This window comes from Topomyia yanbarensis, chromosome 2 (assembly GCF_030247195.1).
Source record: "Topomyia yanbarensis strain Yona2022 chromosome 2, ASM3024719v1, whole genome shotgun sequence".
In the NCBI taxonomy this organism is placed as follows: Eukaryota; Metazoa; Arthropoda; class Insecta; order Diptera; family Culicidae; genus Topomyia; species Topomyia yanbarensis.
Window position 1 is genome coordinate 374682636 of NC_080671.1, and position 19515 is coordinate 374702150.

Genomic DNA, 19515 nt, shown 5'->3' on the forward strand with positions numbered 1-19515 from the left:
AAAATATAAAAATTTGTTCGTTCAGAAATTGTAGCCAAAATCAATTACAATCGATTGGTGTATAAATTGCATAGGTGATAGCTTTGAATACTTGAAGCTATTTGTCAACTAAATGAAATTACTGTAGTTCTACGTACTTTTGCCTATTTTTGAGAAAATATAAAAATTGTTCTTCCAGAAATTGTAACCAAAATCAATTATAATCGATTGGTATATAAAAAGGTATAGGCCATCACTTTGAATTCGACGTTATTTGCCAACTAAATGAAATTTCTGTACTTCTACGTACTTTTGGCTATTTTTTGAGAAAATATAAAAATGTGTTTTTTCAGAAATTGTAGCCGCCATCAATTACAATCGACTGGTGTATTAAAATGTATAGGTCATCGCTTCAAATTTAAAGTTATATGACGAATATTTTAAAATTCTGAACTTCTTCGTATTTACTGAATCGTCCTAACACACTCTATTATTTAGTAACTTACATACAATAATGTGTTTCTCCACGTTCGTGCAAACATTTTGATATAATAATATCCATGTATAATATGTAGAACTATTGAGTAAACAGGTAATTTTCAAACCGTAAAACTAACAAGTCGCAAAGAATTTCAATCAACCGTATGCCACGTACATTGTAAAAATCCTATCTCCTAAAAACTCGAAAAAGTATAGTAATTTTTGAAAATCTACTATCTATTGCATATATAACAAGTCTAGAAGCTCTAAGGATTGCATTGGTGTAAGGAAAATTGAAATTGGTTGACAAACGGTCGTGATACGATTGTTTGAACAGAAAAACTCACTTCGTCTGTACTGACTCTCAATTACTGTTTTTACAATTACTTCAGATATACAAATTCGATTTCCATCATTCTTTGTTCACTGTTTTTATAAAAGATTTACCTATCCAATGGTGAAGAAAGAATTAAAATTGGTGAGCAAACAGATAAGATATGGCAAGTCAAAGAAGCGTTCCCATTTTTTCACACTGACTTTGTTATACTCTTTTTACTGTAACTTACGGTAGACAATTCTTTTCTTCTATTTTTTTAATTCGACTTGTTCACAAAAGACATACCTTTATACTGGTGAAGACAGATTTAAAATCGATAATGTAACAGCTGAGATATGACTGATCAAAGTAAGCGTTCCCATTTTTTTACCCCCTTGGTATTCCGAGTGTTAATGCCGCTAGTCTGACAGAAAAATCCGATAGTAAACTCATGAATAAAATAGTACGGTAACGTGATGAGAAATCACAATAATCTCGAAAAAGCTCTTGAAATCATGAATAACGTTTGACTGTCGGCAATGTATTCCCAAATCATGAACAAGAATCACAACAAAAACTAAACATGTCCAGCGAACGAAAACATTCTAATGTAACGCCATGTATATATTCGGGACGAACTAGTTTTTTGAAAACACAAATAGTTTCATGAATACGAGGTTTTATATTCATAATTTCAGGAACTTGGTCACAGTTTTCGTAAATTGTTCAGTTCACAAAATCGTGATCTTTTGTTCATGAATTTACGAACGGATTTTTCCGTGTATTTCAACTACTATTATTTGTTTGTATTATTCAACGTTTTGGTAGGCGATTTCGAATTTCGAAATTTCTTGATCGGGACCATTGAAATTGACTCCACCGCAAAGTACATTTTAGGAGCATGGAAACAATTCATTTGGCCTGATCGGCACACTTTTTCCACACCCAACAAAATCATCTTTATAAACAAAAACCTTTTCCTAGAAAAGAAACTCTCAAAATCCGTTCCATCACTCGCTCCCTACATAAACAACAAACGCCACCTAGTGACGCAATCCCGCTACAACATATGCGATACCTTTCCTCCCACCGCACCGCACCGGCCGACTGGCGCAAACTCGGCCGCAGGAAGTCCACTCGCACAACCAAATTGGCTCTTATTGTGAATGGGAAAAATCTGCTCCTAAATCGTGTTTGCAAATGTAAACAATTTATAAATACTCACCGAAACCGATTAGCGCAAACCGGTCGGTCGGTCGGTGGCGGGGCAAGCGGACAAGAGTGGGCCTGCCAATATCGTCGATTGCCGATTGCGACACACTGCTGCTGTGGCTGCCTGCCGACCGAACACACACCGACACTTCGATGGGGGTCATTTGTTTAACGTTGCTCTGAGGTGCTGGCAAAGACACGCACCTATCGCCATCGCGCGCATTCGCGTCGGTAGGTCATACGGGATGTGGGTGGAACGTACGTACCTACGTACGATTGGGATCCAGCCACATTGCGTGGAACGTTCGCCACTGACGATACAATCAATGAATGGAAAGTGTAAGGTAATCCACACATATATGTTACCCCGCGTGCCGATTAGTAGTCCACCGCCGAGCACGGCGCGAGTGGTGCAACGGAGCAGCCATCGCATCGGAGCGTTGTGTGTAGGCTAATTTTAATAAATGCCTCCAAATTACCGCCCGTTCTGCTGAATGACCAAATGACCGCGTCGTGTGTCAGGAGATAGATCAGATTAGTCCCGCGGGGGTGCGTGGGTGTGGTGACGTTTCGGTTAGAGTCGACCGCGGTAAGTCGATGTAATTTGAGCAATAAACAACCTCCGCGCGTGGCTTTTGTTGGTGGGTGCCGCCTGCGGGTTGCAGCTTTCCCCCGTTTATATGAACGCTTTCTGCCCCCTAAAAGGCTAAAAATATGTAATTTTCTTTTCATTCATCACGATTTGTAGCCGAAACTATAAAGTTGGTGGTAAATGAAGCTTAGCTTTTGCACGGGACTTTATGAAGTGTGGCATATAAGCCGGACTCCGGCGAAGCTTCGATATGGCCCAAAGCGTGACAGCGTGGTATGTAGTAACTATAAAGGCGATCAATTTCGTAATACGTCGGTTATGCGATTAAACATTAACCGTATTGGGTTAATTTCCGCTAAACGCAGAGCTTATCCTATTAAAATATCTCATAAAGTAGTTTTGAGGAACACCCTGAAATTTTTATACAATTTTCCCAACATGATTCTAGATATGCACAAAAAACAAAAAAATTAAAGACATTCATATTCTTTATATCAATTGCTGAATACTTAAGTAAAATAACAAAACAAATATTAAAAAAAATCCAAGTGAACTTTTATAATGTGCAAAAAAAAAATTTATCGATTAGTTTCGGAGAGCTCAGTGATTGAGCAATGGTCAATTATATAAACCATATAAGTTTCAAAAAGCGTTGCCTAAATAACGTGATGATTATTTTCGCTGAAGTGTGCGAGAAATTTTTTCGAAGAAATTAAAAATTGGGTCGCAAATCTCACGAGAAATAATCCAAGTAATTTTGCCACAAGTAAAACGCCATTAGTTCCTCCAGAACAAACGCAGTGAAATACAACCGTCAATAGTTCCATCGATAAAACACTCCAGCCTAACCCTGGTCGTGTATCTTTATTCGGAACTGCATTTTCGACGTCCTCGAATTGCATCCTCCTCGTACTGCAGCACGTCCCCTGTAATACGGGCAGACTGCATGAATGAAGCTAGCAAGTACTCATGAAAGAAACGCCTCGTTGCCGTCGAGTAAATATATCTGCAAACGGCAAGAATGAAACTTTAGTATACATATATAACCATACCTACTACAGGTCTATGTAGATACCGCAATCGATCGATCAATTACACTGTACAGCGTGGCCTCTTAGCATTTGAGATCTATAGGAAAGCACGTACGACTCTGTGCGACCGGGTACCGAGGGTATCGTGAAAAAGTCGTGACCTACGCGAATGCCTACTGCATTGGAACTAGAGAGAGAGAGGCTTCGGAACTGCTGTGTCCCGATCATTGGCGCGGTTGGCTGCCGGCCGAGCTTAATTCAATTTGCGATGTTTTGTGAATTGAATATTTATTGAGGCATCAGTGGGCAAGTGGTGCAAAGTTCACCGCACATTCGATCAATGAATGGTGATGATGGCCCGAGCACGATTCGAATTAATTCCGATTCCGATCATATCTTTGTTCCAACCCGCTAGTTATGGGTAGGGTAGATGTCAATTAGTGGACGCCTGAAATAGGGCTACCAAGGCCACAGCAGTAGCAAGGCAATGCCACCAGCGGTTCAGCCGAAATTGGAAATCATTACCAAGTCACTTCCTGGCTGACGAGAACACGTCGTCTACATATAACCGCAGTCTGGATCGAATTTCAATCAAACTTACATATTTACCCACGCATCAAACACCAGGTCCCACAGATGGTGTTACCCTTTCGGTCGTGGAAAGCAAACCTGGGCTGGTGTAACGAATGCGCCGAACCGTGACTAGCAGCTCTGTGCGCTCACTTTTCGGTGAAAAACAAATAAAAACACCAACTTCCGTTGCTACCGTTGCGGGTCGGAGCCCACTGCTGGCGCTGGTGACACATGTGCATTTCCTTGTAACATTGGGAAAAAAATATATAGACCATTCTGAGCCGCATCACATGGTGCATAGATGCAGCTCGAGTCCGGCCATCGTTTTAGAATAGCTTTTAAATGAAGGTTTTGATGTCTAGCGTGGATGGCGGAATTGGCAAAGTGTCGTTCTATCAGTTGCTTTGAATAGTGTTTTCTTCTGTTCGCAGCTTTGCTGCACATGCGTTGTTGACTCATTCAATCGAGTTCTGGCTTGGTTGAGTTCTGGATGTCTCGTATGTAAACGTATCGTAAATTGCACGCCAGTAAAGCCCTCAATTTTGAAAAACTTTTTATATTGAATCCTATTAAAATATTTACCTATATACTATACATTATTTCTACGGTTGTGAGGGCATTTAATTCGCAATTTTCATTTCGGCATGCAGTATTGCGTCATGATAATTGAACATCAGTAGGCATAGTGGCAAAATGGCTCAAACGGTACGGCTGTTTAAAAACAAAATCTGTGAAATTAACGGAATGTAATGGCAGCAATATGGACAAAATGATATTTTTTCTTCTCTTGTGTTGCGAATTTAAAAAGTAGATTTATCTCAATCTTCTCTTCTTCTTCTCCTTCTTCTTATTCTTCTTCTGTCTTCATTGTTCTTATTCCGGCTATTTTAACCTAACGTTGTGTTCACTTAACCGGAGTTTTATCTTTCAGTTAAAGGATTGGAGGTATCCCATTAGGCATAAATACGTTAGGCATACGGGCATTAGGCATAATGGTCGTTAAGCATAAATATGTTACGCATAATGGACGTTAGTCATAAACTATCCACGGTGTCTTTGTCGAACAACTTTTTTCAAAAAAATTCGACATCTGTAAAACTTCGGGATATGAAAGAATGGACTTTTCCCTTTCATTTATAAGTAAAATTAAAATATTCTGTCGGGGGGTCTAGAACAACTTTTGACATTAAAAATGTCTTACTCCACTATCTGGGGCTAGGTGTCATTCTAAAATCTAAACTATCTCCCATGTAACGAAACTATGTAAGGTTTGCACGCTTTTAACTCCGATATTACTATTATTATTCATACACCAACCGATTCAGAAACACCTAACTTAAATATTGGTAATAATTTAATATCTCCCTAATAAAAGTAGACTTTTGGAAATTGGTAAAATTAAAAAGTTCACGAAAAACGGGAAAATTACCATTCGTGAGGCAGATTTCTCAGACACAGCCGTCGTTAGAGGGCACCTTAGTCGCTTAATCAAACACAAAAAGTCATAAATAGAAGCGACGCATGTCCGTTTAAATCAGTTGTTGCTAATATCCCATACGAGCAACATCGGCTCCGGGCGATGCAATAAGCGCTATCGATTTTCGGCAACGTTGGCATTTGGACACACTCGCACCTAAGTGACTAATGTAGCGTTGACATTAGTGCTGGTTGCCATCTGCTGATGCCAGCATGCTGGCAACCAGCATGCTACCAGCATAATGTAAACGCATGCCATCTGCTGGTGCGAGCTGCTGGCAAGCGTTTACATTATGCTGGTAGCGTGCTGGTTGCCAGCATGCTGGTACCAGCAGACGGCAACCAGCACTAATGTAAACTGGGCATAAACCATATACGGTTAGTTTATAAATAGAGGTGACGCGTACACGTTTGAATCAGTTTTTGTTCTTATGTCGAACGGGTAAGATCATGATAGCAGCGTCTGGACGCTACACTAAGCGGTAGACGCTAATCGATTGAGAAATACTTAACCTTAAGATTGTTTACTTAAGTTCATTAGTACATTATTGAAAATTTAAATGGAAAATGAAATTTCTAATTTCATGGAGAATCTGTATATTTCCGTTGGCGGGCGTGGGCTTGCTCATCGTTAAATGACCTTCAATAAATTATGTTTTAATGGGGAGGGTATATAGCAAATTGTAACATATGAAAACAGGCGAGTAAGCAAGAACGTGAGTCGATATGTGTGATAGATAAAATTCATTTGCACGCTCTTGAAAAAAGCTACATTTTTAATGTCACCGTGGTCGTGCCCTGTACACAACCCTTTAATTTTTTATTTTGATTGAAAACTTAAGTTTTTTAATGAAATTAATTCGCGTTTTTGCTACTAATTGGTGCTATAGACATTCAAAAATACTAAAAATGAGAATCTGATGAACAATCACTTTGTCTACAACTTCGTAGAAAGCTATAGATCGTTGTAAAATCACCCGAAAAAAAATTAAAATTTTATCAGTTTTTAGGTGTGCGCGGGGCTTATGGATTAAGAAGTCGATTAACAAGGACTTACAAAAAAAAAATGTTGGGTTTAAATGAACAGTAAGTTCAAATAAATTTCAATGTTTACAAAGTCCCATTTTCAGCAGAAAAAATATATTTTCAGATTCCTCCCGTTCTTGGGCGACATTGACACTTTATGAACAAGGAGGTGTGGAAAGGTGTTGACCAAATTTATTTGACAATCTTATACCTTTTCAAGATATTGATTAATGTAGTAACGGATTTTATCATGCCTTTTTCATTTCTTTTCTCGCTCTAGGACATAGCTAATATAAACTAGAATGACCCTTCTTCTTGATCCTATCCTGCCTGGTGAAATACAATTGGCTTAAATTCAAAGCTTTATATTTGATGAACTAAAGTAGACAGTTCGAGTCATTGTAATAAACGATGGATTTTATTGCAACTTTGGGTTGAAAATCCTGTTTGTCCTTATCAACATTAAAAGAAAGATGATTTAAAGAGAAAAAAGCTTTTTGAGTTTTGGAACCATGTTTGTTATCTTTTGGAGTAGATTCATTTCATCAGAATTTATAGATGCAGAGTTTTGCTTGTCCTCAAATTTTATTTCCAAATCGAACACACTTCACATAAACTTAGAAAAAAAACAAAACCAAGTTTCATAATTTCCTTTAAGAAGAAATTCCGGAGTCATTTCTCGTTGAATACGGATCACAACAGAAAACGAACAAGAAAATATCAGGCTGGACCATACATTCAGTTAATTCTCAAAATAATACAAGTCTGTTTATTGAAGATTTCCCTTATAATATGGGATAAGAGCAAAGACCACATATCAAGAAGACAGAGTTGCCACTTCAGTTCAGAATCTGGATACATTAACAGCAACACGTCTTTTGGGTAAAGGTGATACTTTCTATATCTACTTTTATATTGAGATCGCTATCTTCATATGATAGATAAAACCTTTATTTCACATTTACTATTGCAATTTCTGCTCAATGTACAGCGATTCTCAAAAGTTAACAAACTTGAACATAAATCTCATCGAATTATTTTTCTATCCTTCATGAAACTGTCAACCAGGAATCTCAATCGAATTCAAATCAAATGACTGAATATCTAATCGAGTTTGAGCAAATATAAAGTTAAAATTTAGGCCAAATATGTACAGCAAAAAGGTTGATTGAAGATTACATCAAGCATACTCCAGAATGAGTGAAGAAATAAAAAAACTACAAGGGGCAGCCCTATGGGGTTGCACGAACTGTAGACGTAGGACTATACTACTCAATGTAAAATATTTATTTTCTTAGTACTTAGTGTGTGGAAAAAAACACCCGTACCGAATCAAATTTTAGACAATATAATCACATCTCATGTATAGAACAAGCTTTCTAGTTGCTCTCAAACAGATCCTAAAAGTTCAAACACCCATGGATAACCCCAAGTTTGTAGATGTGTTTCGATGCCACAGGATTGTAAAATGGATAATATTACGTCATGAAAATTCAATTCTTCCGTGACAATTTTTTTAGCCTGCAAAATGCCCTGTGTGTATGCAAAGCTCATGATTTGTTGGGATATTAGCATTGATCGGAAAATGCTTTCCAACGCTGCACATTGCATACATACAGGACATTTTGCAGGTCACCAGAAGCTGTTCATTTTACCACCGCCACATGTTCATTTTACCCACTCGCTATAAACATGTCTCATTTTTGGACATGTTTAGAAATCAAGAATCATGTTTGAAACAATGTGTTAATGACGAAGTATTTTTACCAGATATGTACAAAACATGTCTAACAAGAAACATAAGGTGATTGTAATATCTCATTCACTTATTAGTTAGGAAATAATGACTTTGCTTAACGTGTTCATTTTACCGCCAGTTCCCCTACCTACCAACACATTCGCCCCAAACATTGAACCCAAGCGTACAATGCAAAATGAGTCAACGCTGATGATGATGGGTAGAGCGAAAGAGACAACTAGTACCAACATGACACTATTAGCGCATTTCACCCAAAATCCATGCGGCCTTTCCCGATTGAAAGGAACGGCCGCGCTTAGCCCATCTGTCATAATATCGTGATTTTGCATAGCGAAGGGCTGAATGATTTTGTTCCAAAAAACAGCCCTGCGTTATGCAACACTTTGTGCAGGTTGAGTATACCAGTTGCAAGTGGGGCCAAATTCACCAAGTTCCGTAAAATTCCTTTTAAATTACAGAATTGATAAAATTGCTTAGATGAGCTAAACTAATTAATCAAATTCTGTTTTAAAAACTGTCCTTGCGTTTAAACCAAAATGGGAAGCTTATTACTACCACTACATTACTTAATTTCAAGCGCAAATAGCAAATACATGTGCTAGTTAAACCAAAAATTTACTGGCAACATTACAGCGGTATTTAGGAAGCAGTTGGAGCGGTCGCCTGTTGGACGACACAGGGTAGCGTCCACAGCCAGTGTAACGGACTTCTAGTTCAGCTACACTGGCTGTAAAAAACACAGCGCAGTGATCTGCTTCGCCAGCCGTTCAACAGGGAACTGAGCGTGTCTGGCCAAGTGCGTTCTTTAAATAGTCGATGATGACGTCATTCATAGAAGCGTTGCGCGCTAGGTACACCAATCCGTCGTACAGGGCTTGGGAAGCGCTATCTTCTGTGTGTTAATGCGCGATATTTTGACAAGGTTGTATATTATTTAATTTTTTAATGCTATGATATCAAAAACCTTTGGGTTTATCTATTGGAATCTATTCTTAGAAGTATTTCGGGGCGATTTGTGCAAAAAATTTGAAAATTTATCGTGAGATGGCTGAATTATATGCGTTTAAAATTGGACCACTTTTCGTTACATACCATTTTTGTAGAATTTGCAGAGTGCACCCCCATATCGAAAACAAAGACGTAGTCCTACGTCAAAAGAAACAAATATATCTGTGACAGAAATTTTGCTGTATTACCCAGCATCTATCAAAAGAGTACTAATGTCGTTCAAATTTTATTTACTCTTCTCTATATCTTCTTGCTCCAAAGATATAATTGGTGCGCATAAAACGGTGGAATCTGGAATGATGTTTTTTTCCGCTTAAAGGTGGGACTTTGCTAGTATTCAAGTTCTTCTGAGCACACTGTTAAAATAAGGCAAACCATTTCTTTTACAAATGAAAATGTTTTTGGAATAAAGCTTCTCAACCAATAGACCCGTGCGAATCTAGAAACTTCAATAAAATTTAATAGCTTTCTCTGGCGATTTAAGATCGCGATGTAGTTTTCTACAAAGTTGTACACAATGAAATTGTCCATCAGATTCTCACTTTTGGTAATATTTGAATGTCTAAAGTACAGTAAGATTCCGTTTTTGGCACGTTCCGTTTTTGGCATGCTCCCTTTTTGGCACGCTCCGATTTTGGCAACAAAAGGGTTCCATTTTTGGCAACATTTTTGTTGGTCATAACAAGTCTTTTAGAAATGTGCTAAAAATATTTTTTGTATCAATTTATATCACATTTGACTTCATTTCCAAACATGGGAGTCATATTAACCTTCAAAGGCGCAAATCAATTTTTTTTAATATTGTGAAAATTGTCTCATAGCTTCAATACATTACTGTGATAATTTTGAGATGTTTTGACGTAGGACTACGTCTTTGTTTTCTATATAGGGGTGCACGTTGCAAATTCTTCAAAAATGGTATGTAACGCAAAGTGGTCCAATTTTAAACGCATATAATTCAGCCATCTCACGATAAATTTTCAAATTTTTTGAGCATATCGCCCCGAAATACTTCAAAGAATAGATTCCAATAGATAAACTTAAAAAAATTGATATCATAGCATTAAAAATTTAAATAATGAGCAACCTAGTCAAAATATCGCGCATTTACACACAGAAGATAGCGTTTCCCTAGTCCAGCACGACAGATTTGTGTACCTAGCGCGCTACGCTTCTATGAATGACGTCAGCATCGACTATTTTAACGGACGGATTTCGCCAGAGCAGCTCAGTTGCCTGTTGAGCGGCAGACGAAGCAGGTCACTGCGTTGTGTGTTTTCACAGCCAGTGCAGCTGAGTTAGAAGTCCGCTACACTGACTGTAGAGGTACGCTACCCAGTGAGTGCGACTGTGCTTGCCGTTCAAACACTATGCTACCTTTTGTGTTGTGCTCGTTTCCAGCACACTTTTATGTATAATTATTCGTCCACAAAATAGTTTGTACATGCGAGATCCATTTGCAAACACGGTTAACATAGTGTCGTGGTATTAGTAGTCTCTTTCGCTCTACCCATCATCATCACCGTTGATTCATTTTGCTTTGTGCGCTTGGGTTTAATGTTTGAGCTGAATGTGTAGGTAGGTAGATCTAATTTGTTACTAAATTGCACAACGCAAGTTTATTATTTACGTTCGATCAATTCATTGATTCATTTCCCCTTCATGTCATTCATTCCCACTCAGCGTATAGTATTACTAATAGATACATACTACAAAGCCTATTTATGAATGAATACACTGCCACTTGAAAAACCGTTGCAAAAACGCATCTTGTCCATACATAAAATTGTTTTAGATTCTTGTATATTTATAGTTTCGATATATGATTAAGACCACTGCATTCGCTATATTTGTATGCGTACTTTAGGAAAGTTACAATAATGGCAAAATATAACTAGAATGCTTGGTCTATATATGAAATGTAATTATTTTGTCTAAAATTAGATTTTTCTTCACTGGTCCGGGTTTTTTATCACACACAATCGAAAAGTTTTTACAAGCTAATCTTATCCTATAAAGATTTAGTTCCAGATATTAGTTCGGTTACAGCTTTCTATCTTCTTTCTTCAGATCTTCTTAAATAAGTTTAATCGGATTCGATCACCTACTACAAATGAAATGACCTGATAACCAAGAAGGTTTGGTTCAATATGTAATATTCGATGTTGATTGGTTGTGATTAAACCATACGTAAGCAATATGTTTGATTTATTATTACTATAAATGTACTAAGAAAATAAATATTTTACATTAAGCAGTATAGTCCTACGTCTACAGCTCGTGCAACCCCATAGGGCTGCCCCTTGTAGTTTTTCGCAATATTGTTTTAAAACAGTGTTATGTATTTAAGGGTTACCTATGTTTTACACTATATGTGTTTTATTTTATCATTACAATAAGTGTAGAGATGCATTATTTATGTAGGGGAATGTGTTCGGTTGTCGGAACACTTTTGTTTTTGGCTCACAACATTACTCCAATTAAACAATATATTGGAATAAGCATACCAATAGAAAGCTAGAGTCCTTAGCTAATAACTTACCGAAGAATATAATTTCATTTGTCAACTTAAAAAAAGTTATTAACAATTTAGTAAAATGATAACTGTTTACCATTTTGAAAAATGTGGTCGATTATCGGCACTCTAAAAAAAAATACTGAAAATGGAAAAATATGAATGATGATCATCACGATTCTAAGGGAAAAGGAAATTTATTCAGTTCAATACCCATCAAAGGCATTATGAACATCATTCTTCATCAGAACCACAATATGTGTATGTGAAAAATTAGTGCGAATATTACGCACTGCTAATTCACTGACGGATCGCATTCACTGCCATTGAGTTAGTTTCAGGCACTCCAGTTTTTTACCAAAGCTTCAGACAGATCAGATAGAAGTCAGTCAAAACGGGAGGGGGACTCCAGGGTAACCCCGAGCCCCCCACCAAATTATCTGGTCGTGACAATCTGGTATATACGGTGCTACCTAGCGGTGAAAACACGACCAGGTGGGTTTTCTTCATGTGAATGTAAAACGTTAAACCGGAAGTCGCCTTCCTGGTTTTCAGAATGGTGCCAAAGATCGATCTCTGGTATCTATTCGTAAAGCTCGTTCCAAAATACCCATATTGATTAGGTTATTGAGAGCATTTGCCACAAAAAATTGGGTGCCGACAACCGACCATGTTTGGGTGCCGACAACCGATTTTAGTAACCTTTTTGAAAACTGATCAAAAGAAAACTTGTGGCGAACATTTCGGCGCCATTCAACGTTGAATCACAAAATAGAATAAATTCACATAGTTCAATGCGCATACTTTTTCGATCGATTTGCTTCTTTCTGTAACACTAAACAAATCATCAAAAAAAACTTTTGAGTAGAGTTTCACTTGTTATATATTGGTTGTAGAACAGAACATTCGAGTCTGCTTCAGCAATCGGCACAAAAAGATCGCGCTAATATATAACACAAATAATATTTATCAGAATGTCCATATCTGGTTTCTGTCAAAAGCTACATAGGGGTGCCGACCAGAGTTAAAAATATTCAAAGTCATTGAATGAAAATTGATCATATTCAGCCGCATTCATTTTCAATATTCAGTGACGCAGCTGAAAACGTCAAACGAACAAACCGCCCATTCATCCATGCAGATTTTCATTCGTCTCCGATTATTACACGAAGCGGCCGTGCAGCCACGAATCAAACGCATCAAAGTAGGCCCTGGCACAATGTAAGCGATGATGATTGTTGTTTCACATGCTTTACCGGCATTTGAAAACATTTTCCTAGATAATTAGTGAAATGAATGTATTGTCCGATAGTCAACTGAATGAATAAGGATGGATATTCAAATGAATATTTTTTCTATTCACCTCGAGTCGCGTCAGGTTCATTTGCAGCCGTCAAAAAAGAGCTTCGATTATTTTAACTCTGGTGCCGACAACCGACCAGTGCCCGCAACCGACGACTTTCCCCTATAATATGGACAAGTTGCAAGTGATTTTTACAACAAAAATGGTTTTCTTCAAACCTAAATATCTTCAAGCATTGCAGTTCGATTTTCAATCTATCGATTCCATTTGAAAGATCAACGATGGGTTAGTTATGGAGAAGCAATAAATTTATTAATTTTTTAAAAGAGCTGTGTTTTTTAAACAAAATTGTTCAATAATTTTCAGGAAGAAGACATAACAGCCCCAGGAGCGAAATCAACACTACCATTCAGTGAATTGTTCAAGTTTTGACGTTCAGTGGGCCGAAGAAAAGCGATTCGAATTAAATGCTATTTTACATATTCGTAAGTGCGCGAAGATTGTGAGAATTATACAGGACGGCACAGTGGGCAGAATGCTACTTTCGACGCTCAAATCCTCTAGCGCCCTGGGTATGTATCCTGATGGATTTGTGTCTTCGGAAAAGTATCTTGGATGAAAATGAGCATTATTTTGACAACTGACTGATAAACGTTTCTTGCAAAGAATAAGCACAGCCTTATGACTGAATTACAATTCGGAAAACTGCAGAAAGGACTAGACACAGCAGTGATTTAAATAAGATTACTTTATAAATTACGTGATAAATTTATTCTCAGTTCGAAATATTATATTTGAATTCGAAAACAAGAAAATATTTGCATATATTTTAGTTTACTCATATATAAGAAGATTATTAGAGCCTCGAATATTGTTATTCATTTGATAAGGTTCAACGTGATGTTCGGACAGAAAACGAAAACTTTTCTGAGCAACGAAAACATATTATAGAGTCACGAATCGTTCATGATGTAGTTCACAAAGCAAGGTACCGGAAACAGTCACGCTTCTTTGATCCCATTCATATTATCACGTTACTCCTAGTATGAAATCCGATATTAATTAAACATAAATATGAGTCACATTATTCCACGTGTCGCATTAGAAAGTGAGCTCAAAAATAAAACTGCACGATAACGTGCCTAAAAATTACGAAAATCGTGACTTAGACCGTGAAATCGTGAACATAAATTACACTACTCGTGACTAAAATATTAAAACTCGTGACAATGATCCTGAAATCATGAACACAAATCACTCTACATCTGGCTAAAATATCACGATAACGTTATTAGAAATTACGGGAAGCGTCACTAAGATCCTGTAATCATGAATCACTACCCTGCCAGAAAAATCCAACACGAAACTTGCGAATAAAATATCACGGGAACGTGAATGTAAACTACGAATATCGTGACGAAGACGCTGAAACCATGAACATAAATCGTGCTACGTTGCCAGAGAAATTCGATAGTAAACTCTTGAATCATAACGTGATGAGAAATTACGAAAATCGCGACAAAATTCCTGAAATCGCGAACGTCGTTTGAATGTCGGATCTTTTAGTTGATATACTTTATACAAACCAGTGTATCCCAAAATTATGCACAAGAATCATAACAAAAACTAAACAAGTTCAGGGAACCCAACCAAACATTGCAATGTACCGTCTTGTACATTTTTGTGCAAACTAGTTTTTTGAAAACACACATAGTTGCAGAATACGAAGTTTATTATCCATAATTTCCGGAACTTGATTGTAAATCGTTCAGTTCACGAAATCATTATTTTTGTTCATGAATTTATGAACGGATTTTCTTCCGCGTGTTGATATCGGAAGGTTAATAAAACACGGCAGACTACAGTGGGCTGGACATTTAGTGCGAGTGCTGGAGGAGAGAAAGTGGTCGTCCACTTCAGGGCACACCTTACCTTTGCTGGCTATGTGCAATTGAGGAAGATGCACGAGAGACGGCCATTCAGGGAGTATGAAAAATGGCGACGAAAAAACTGTTTCGTGAAATACAGTGAAAGTTGGTAATAAATGACATAAGACGTGCTAAAAGGTTTTTCCTGTGTTAAATAAATAAAAAAATACAAAACCAGCTCAGGTCAGATTAAATAAATAAAAAAATGCAAAGTCAGGTTCAGGAAGTTTGCGTTTCGCTTGCGTCTCTTCAGAACTATGCCATTTGCTTGGTGCCATAGTGAAGTGCCATGGTTCTGAAGAGACGAAATCCAAAAAAAAAATTTTTTTGATTTATAGTTAAGTTTTCGCCCTTTAAGCAGTTCTTTTAAACACCAGCTAATTAGTATATTGAAAAATAAGTGTGTACATCAAATAATAACATAGGCGAGTATAGCGTAGATTACCTTGTACAAATCTCACCTGGGTTCGATTCTAAACCCCGCACATTGGACTAGAAATTGCTCTAAAGAGATTTTTCTAACCCGAAACAAGAGATGAATGACCATAAATCTAAAACCTATCATTGAAATAAAAAATGGGGCAACTTCTTATGATAGGACTCTTTCCGGGACGCGTGTCAATGTGGGAAAAGTAAATACAATCCGGTGCTGACTGATCCGCCTAATCCGGTACGTCTTGTCACGTTATCATACTCTATATTTTGAGTGTGCTAAAAACACATCAATCAGAACGATTGATGGATTGTCAATAAAATGGATTAAACCCTTAAATGCACCCGATTGTTAGGTTATGATATTCAAGATGATATTAACACACATTTACTCGCACTACAATTACCTGACATATCGTCGTATCCGGAACACTATGAAGCCACTGACAGAACCGGAAGTTCTGTCGCCGGTTCGGTGAGCTGCGACAGTTCGTCACTTCATTATTTCAACGTACTTCACTGTACCAGGCCGGTCGCGCGGGTTGTCTACCAGATTAAACAAGAGATAACAAAAGCATACGACACACACACACCCCGATTGTTTGCCTGTGATTATCAACTCCAGTCGTCGTGATGCTGGTTGCCAGGAGGTTGTCGGCAACCTGAGGCGGCAAAGGGTGACATGTGAGTGATAATTATAGGTTGTAATTATCGAGTCTATATTTGGCACCATTTACACATTACACAAACACGCACATATGTCGTTGTCTTCGCTCAGTAGTGTGGTTATTCCACTCACTCATTCATTCATTCATTTATTCATTCACTCAACCATTATCTCTGCGCCCCGCGCCTAACAGTAGAGGAACGTGATGCGCAGCGGCAGTAATAAGTGTAAATAGAAGAAGCAGAGTAAATAACGACCGGAAATGATTTACTTGTTGATACACATAGATTATCATGGCCGGCCTGTGGCGGCGCTTCTGGTAATGAGCGAAGATACCGGCTGTAACCTTGAGGATGTTGAGTGCACTTGAGTGCTTTCAATTCAATGTCTTTAACAGCTTCAAAGTGCTCTTGACAATAATGAAAAGCACTTTCAGCGTGTAGAAAACGAAACAAACAAACTGCGGGTGACAGGTTGATAGCAACAATGTGCTTACACTCCACCATTATTCCTACTTGGCTTTTAACATACAAATTTTCGTTAAAAAATTCACCTCACTAACTTTCCGGTTTTTTGTTCCTTTTCCAGGCGAAGCGAAAAACCTCATCGGTCGCAACGGCAACAACTGCGGAGCTTCCTCATCAGCTTCAAAGGAAAATCGTGACGTGTACTGTACGGTCGCTTTGGACCAGGAAGAAATTTGCCGGACGCCGACGATCGAACGTACACTGAGTCCGTTTTTCGGCGAAGTATATCAGTTCGAAATACCACGACGATTCCGCTACCTGTCGGTGTACGTATGGGACCGGGATCGGCATTTGAAGCAGGACAAACCATATGGAAAGATTGCGATCAAACGGGAGGATCTGCACCAGTACAATCACAAGGATCACTGGTTCCCACTCCGGCCCGTCGACGAAGACTCGGAGGTACAGGGTATGGCCCACCTGGAGATCACCGTCGACGACGGAGTGGGGAATCTGAAGCAGACGCAAGAGTTCGACGATTATAACCACTTCCACGTGAACCATTCGACGAACAATAGTTCGTCGTCGTTCGGCAGTGTGCTGAGCAGCAACAGCAGTAGTGATACGAAGGAGAACTCCGCCTCCCCGGAACATCTGCATCACTTTATTCAGCAAGTAGTGCAAAATTCTGTGAATAGTACAAAATTAAGGTTAGCTTCCGAGAGCAGGGGTTTCGATGGAGTGATCGGTGGATTCAACGGGGGTGTTGGGTTCCAGAGGCAAAACATCTGTGGCAGCAGCGACTTTGGCAACAACGTACAGCAGCAACCATTCCGTAACATTCTCGAAAGCAACCGGAGCTCGCGCATCTCGATCAAACTGACTGAGTGCATGGATTTGGCACGTAAAAATGGACTCTGTGATCCGTACGCAATACTAACTGCTCACTATTCAAATAAGAAGAAGATATCGAAACGTACTAAGGGTAGGAAGAAGACGGTCAATCCGGAATTCGGTGAAACGGTCAGCTTCGATCTGTGTGTGGACGCGTGTGGAAGTGACTCGAAAAGTGATAGTAACAATACCTACACGGTAGTCCCCCTGGGGGGAGCGGATTTGTGTGAGGTTACGATTACATTCTGGCATGACAGTCCCGGTATGGGTGACGATGTGTTTCTTGGTGAAATTAAGCTGCCTGTGCGTGGCAAGCAGCAACTGAACGCAGTGCAGCAAAGTGCTTGGTACTATTTGCAACCCCGGACGAGCCATTCACGGCCATCGCGAACCTGTGCTACTCCTCCCGGTACCCGGCTCTCTTGTGATAACTCGCTTGGTTCACTCCGCCTCAAGCTAGATTATTCCGCCGATCATGTGTTCCCCCTAGCAACTTACGACCAGCTGTTGAATATTCTCATCCAATCGATCGATCAAAAACCCATCACTTCCAGCGCAGTGCACATCCTCGGTGAGATCATACAGAACAAAACGGAGGTCGCTCAGCCACTGGTCCGGCTGTTCACCTACACCAACCTGATAGCGCCAATGATCAAATCCCTAGCGGACCACGAGATCTCAAAACTGACAGACCCAACGACAATCTTTCGCGGCAACACCCTGGTCTCGAAGATGATGGACGAAGCGATGCGACTTTCCGGGCTGCACTACCTGCACAATACGCTGCGGCCGATAGTGGCGGCGATTTTTTCCGAGAAAAAACCGTGTGAAATCGATCCGGCTCGGGTCAAGGACAAAAGCATGATCGATACCAATCTGATCAACCTGCAGGACTATGTGGAGAAGGTGTTCGAAGCGATCACCAAAAGTGCGGTCAAGTGTCCGGCGGTGCTGTGTCAGATTTTCCACGATCTGCGTGAATGTGCGGCCAAGTACTTCCCGCAGAACAAGGAAGTTCGCTACTCGGTCGTATCCGGGTTCATCTTTCTGCGGTTCTTTGCGCCCGCAATACTCGGACCGAAGCTGTTCGATTTGACGACTGAGCCTGTGGTAAGTTGGTTTTTCCTAAAGTTTCCTGTTGTCACTAGGTGTATCCGCTGGCGCGATAACACTAAATGCGGATGTCACGGGTGATAGCGATCTGTTTACATTTGCGGATTATTAGGAGGAAATGATTCAGTGGTTTTTGGTTTGGGTTTTTAAATGGCAGCTAAAAATAAGTAGGATTTTATCTTATCATAGCTGGACAAGAAGTTTACGTGAATGAAAACGTTAGATAACGGTGACAACGGTTTACTCCTCACTGTTGACCGTAGTAGCTATTTACAGTGTGCGTCAGAAAAAGTGCGAAAACTAATTTTTGATTATCCGTTCTTTTTGACACTGTTCCTATTTATTTTAATAGGTGGTTGGAATCATTGGATCTACCTGTCAATTAATGTTAAATATATAATAACCTAGTTATAGTACCTATAGTAAAGGAACGATCTGGACTTCTTGTCCGTTTATATTTACCAATATTCATTGATTGAATCTCTGGAATTTTTCACGATCATTTTTTAATTTTTTCATGGAACATACTGTACAGAGTTCGATATCAGTTACTACATTGGTTGGCGACAGTATCTCTAGACAGTGAATTGATGAGCTCTTTTCTACTCGATGGACTCTTGTTACTGGGCAGAAGAGCCGATTTTTTGCACACATGCACAATAATTTCTTTAATATTTGATCGTATTAGGCAGCCGGCAGGTTTAATTCTCGTAGGTCATTCTGACGTCGAGTAAGAGAGAAAAT

The 19515-nt window shown here is 39.0% G+C and overlaps 1 protein-coding gene across 5 annotated transcripts in view; it reads left to right on the plus strand.

The window, feature by feature from the left end:
• Positions 1-19515, plus strand: part of LOC131684598 (GTPase-activating protein) — a 128686-nt gene that overhangs the window by 68868 nt on the left and 40303 nt on the right. For all 5 annotated transcript variants that reach the window (XM_058967607.1, XM_058967611.1, XM_058967610.1 and 2 more), the window contains one exon: positions 16886-18768. In XM_058967607.1, the coding sequence (XP_058823590.1) occupies positions 16886-18768 (1883 nt within the window). The remainder of the gene's footprint in view (positions 1-16885; positions 18769-19515) is intronic.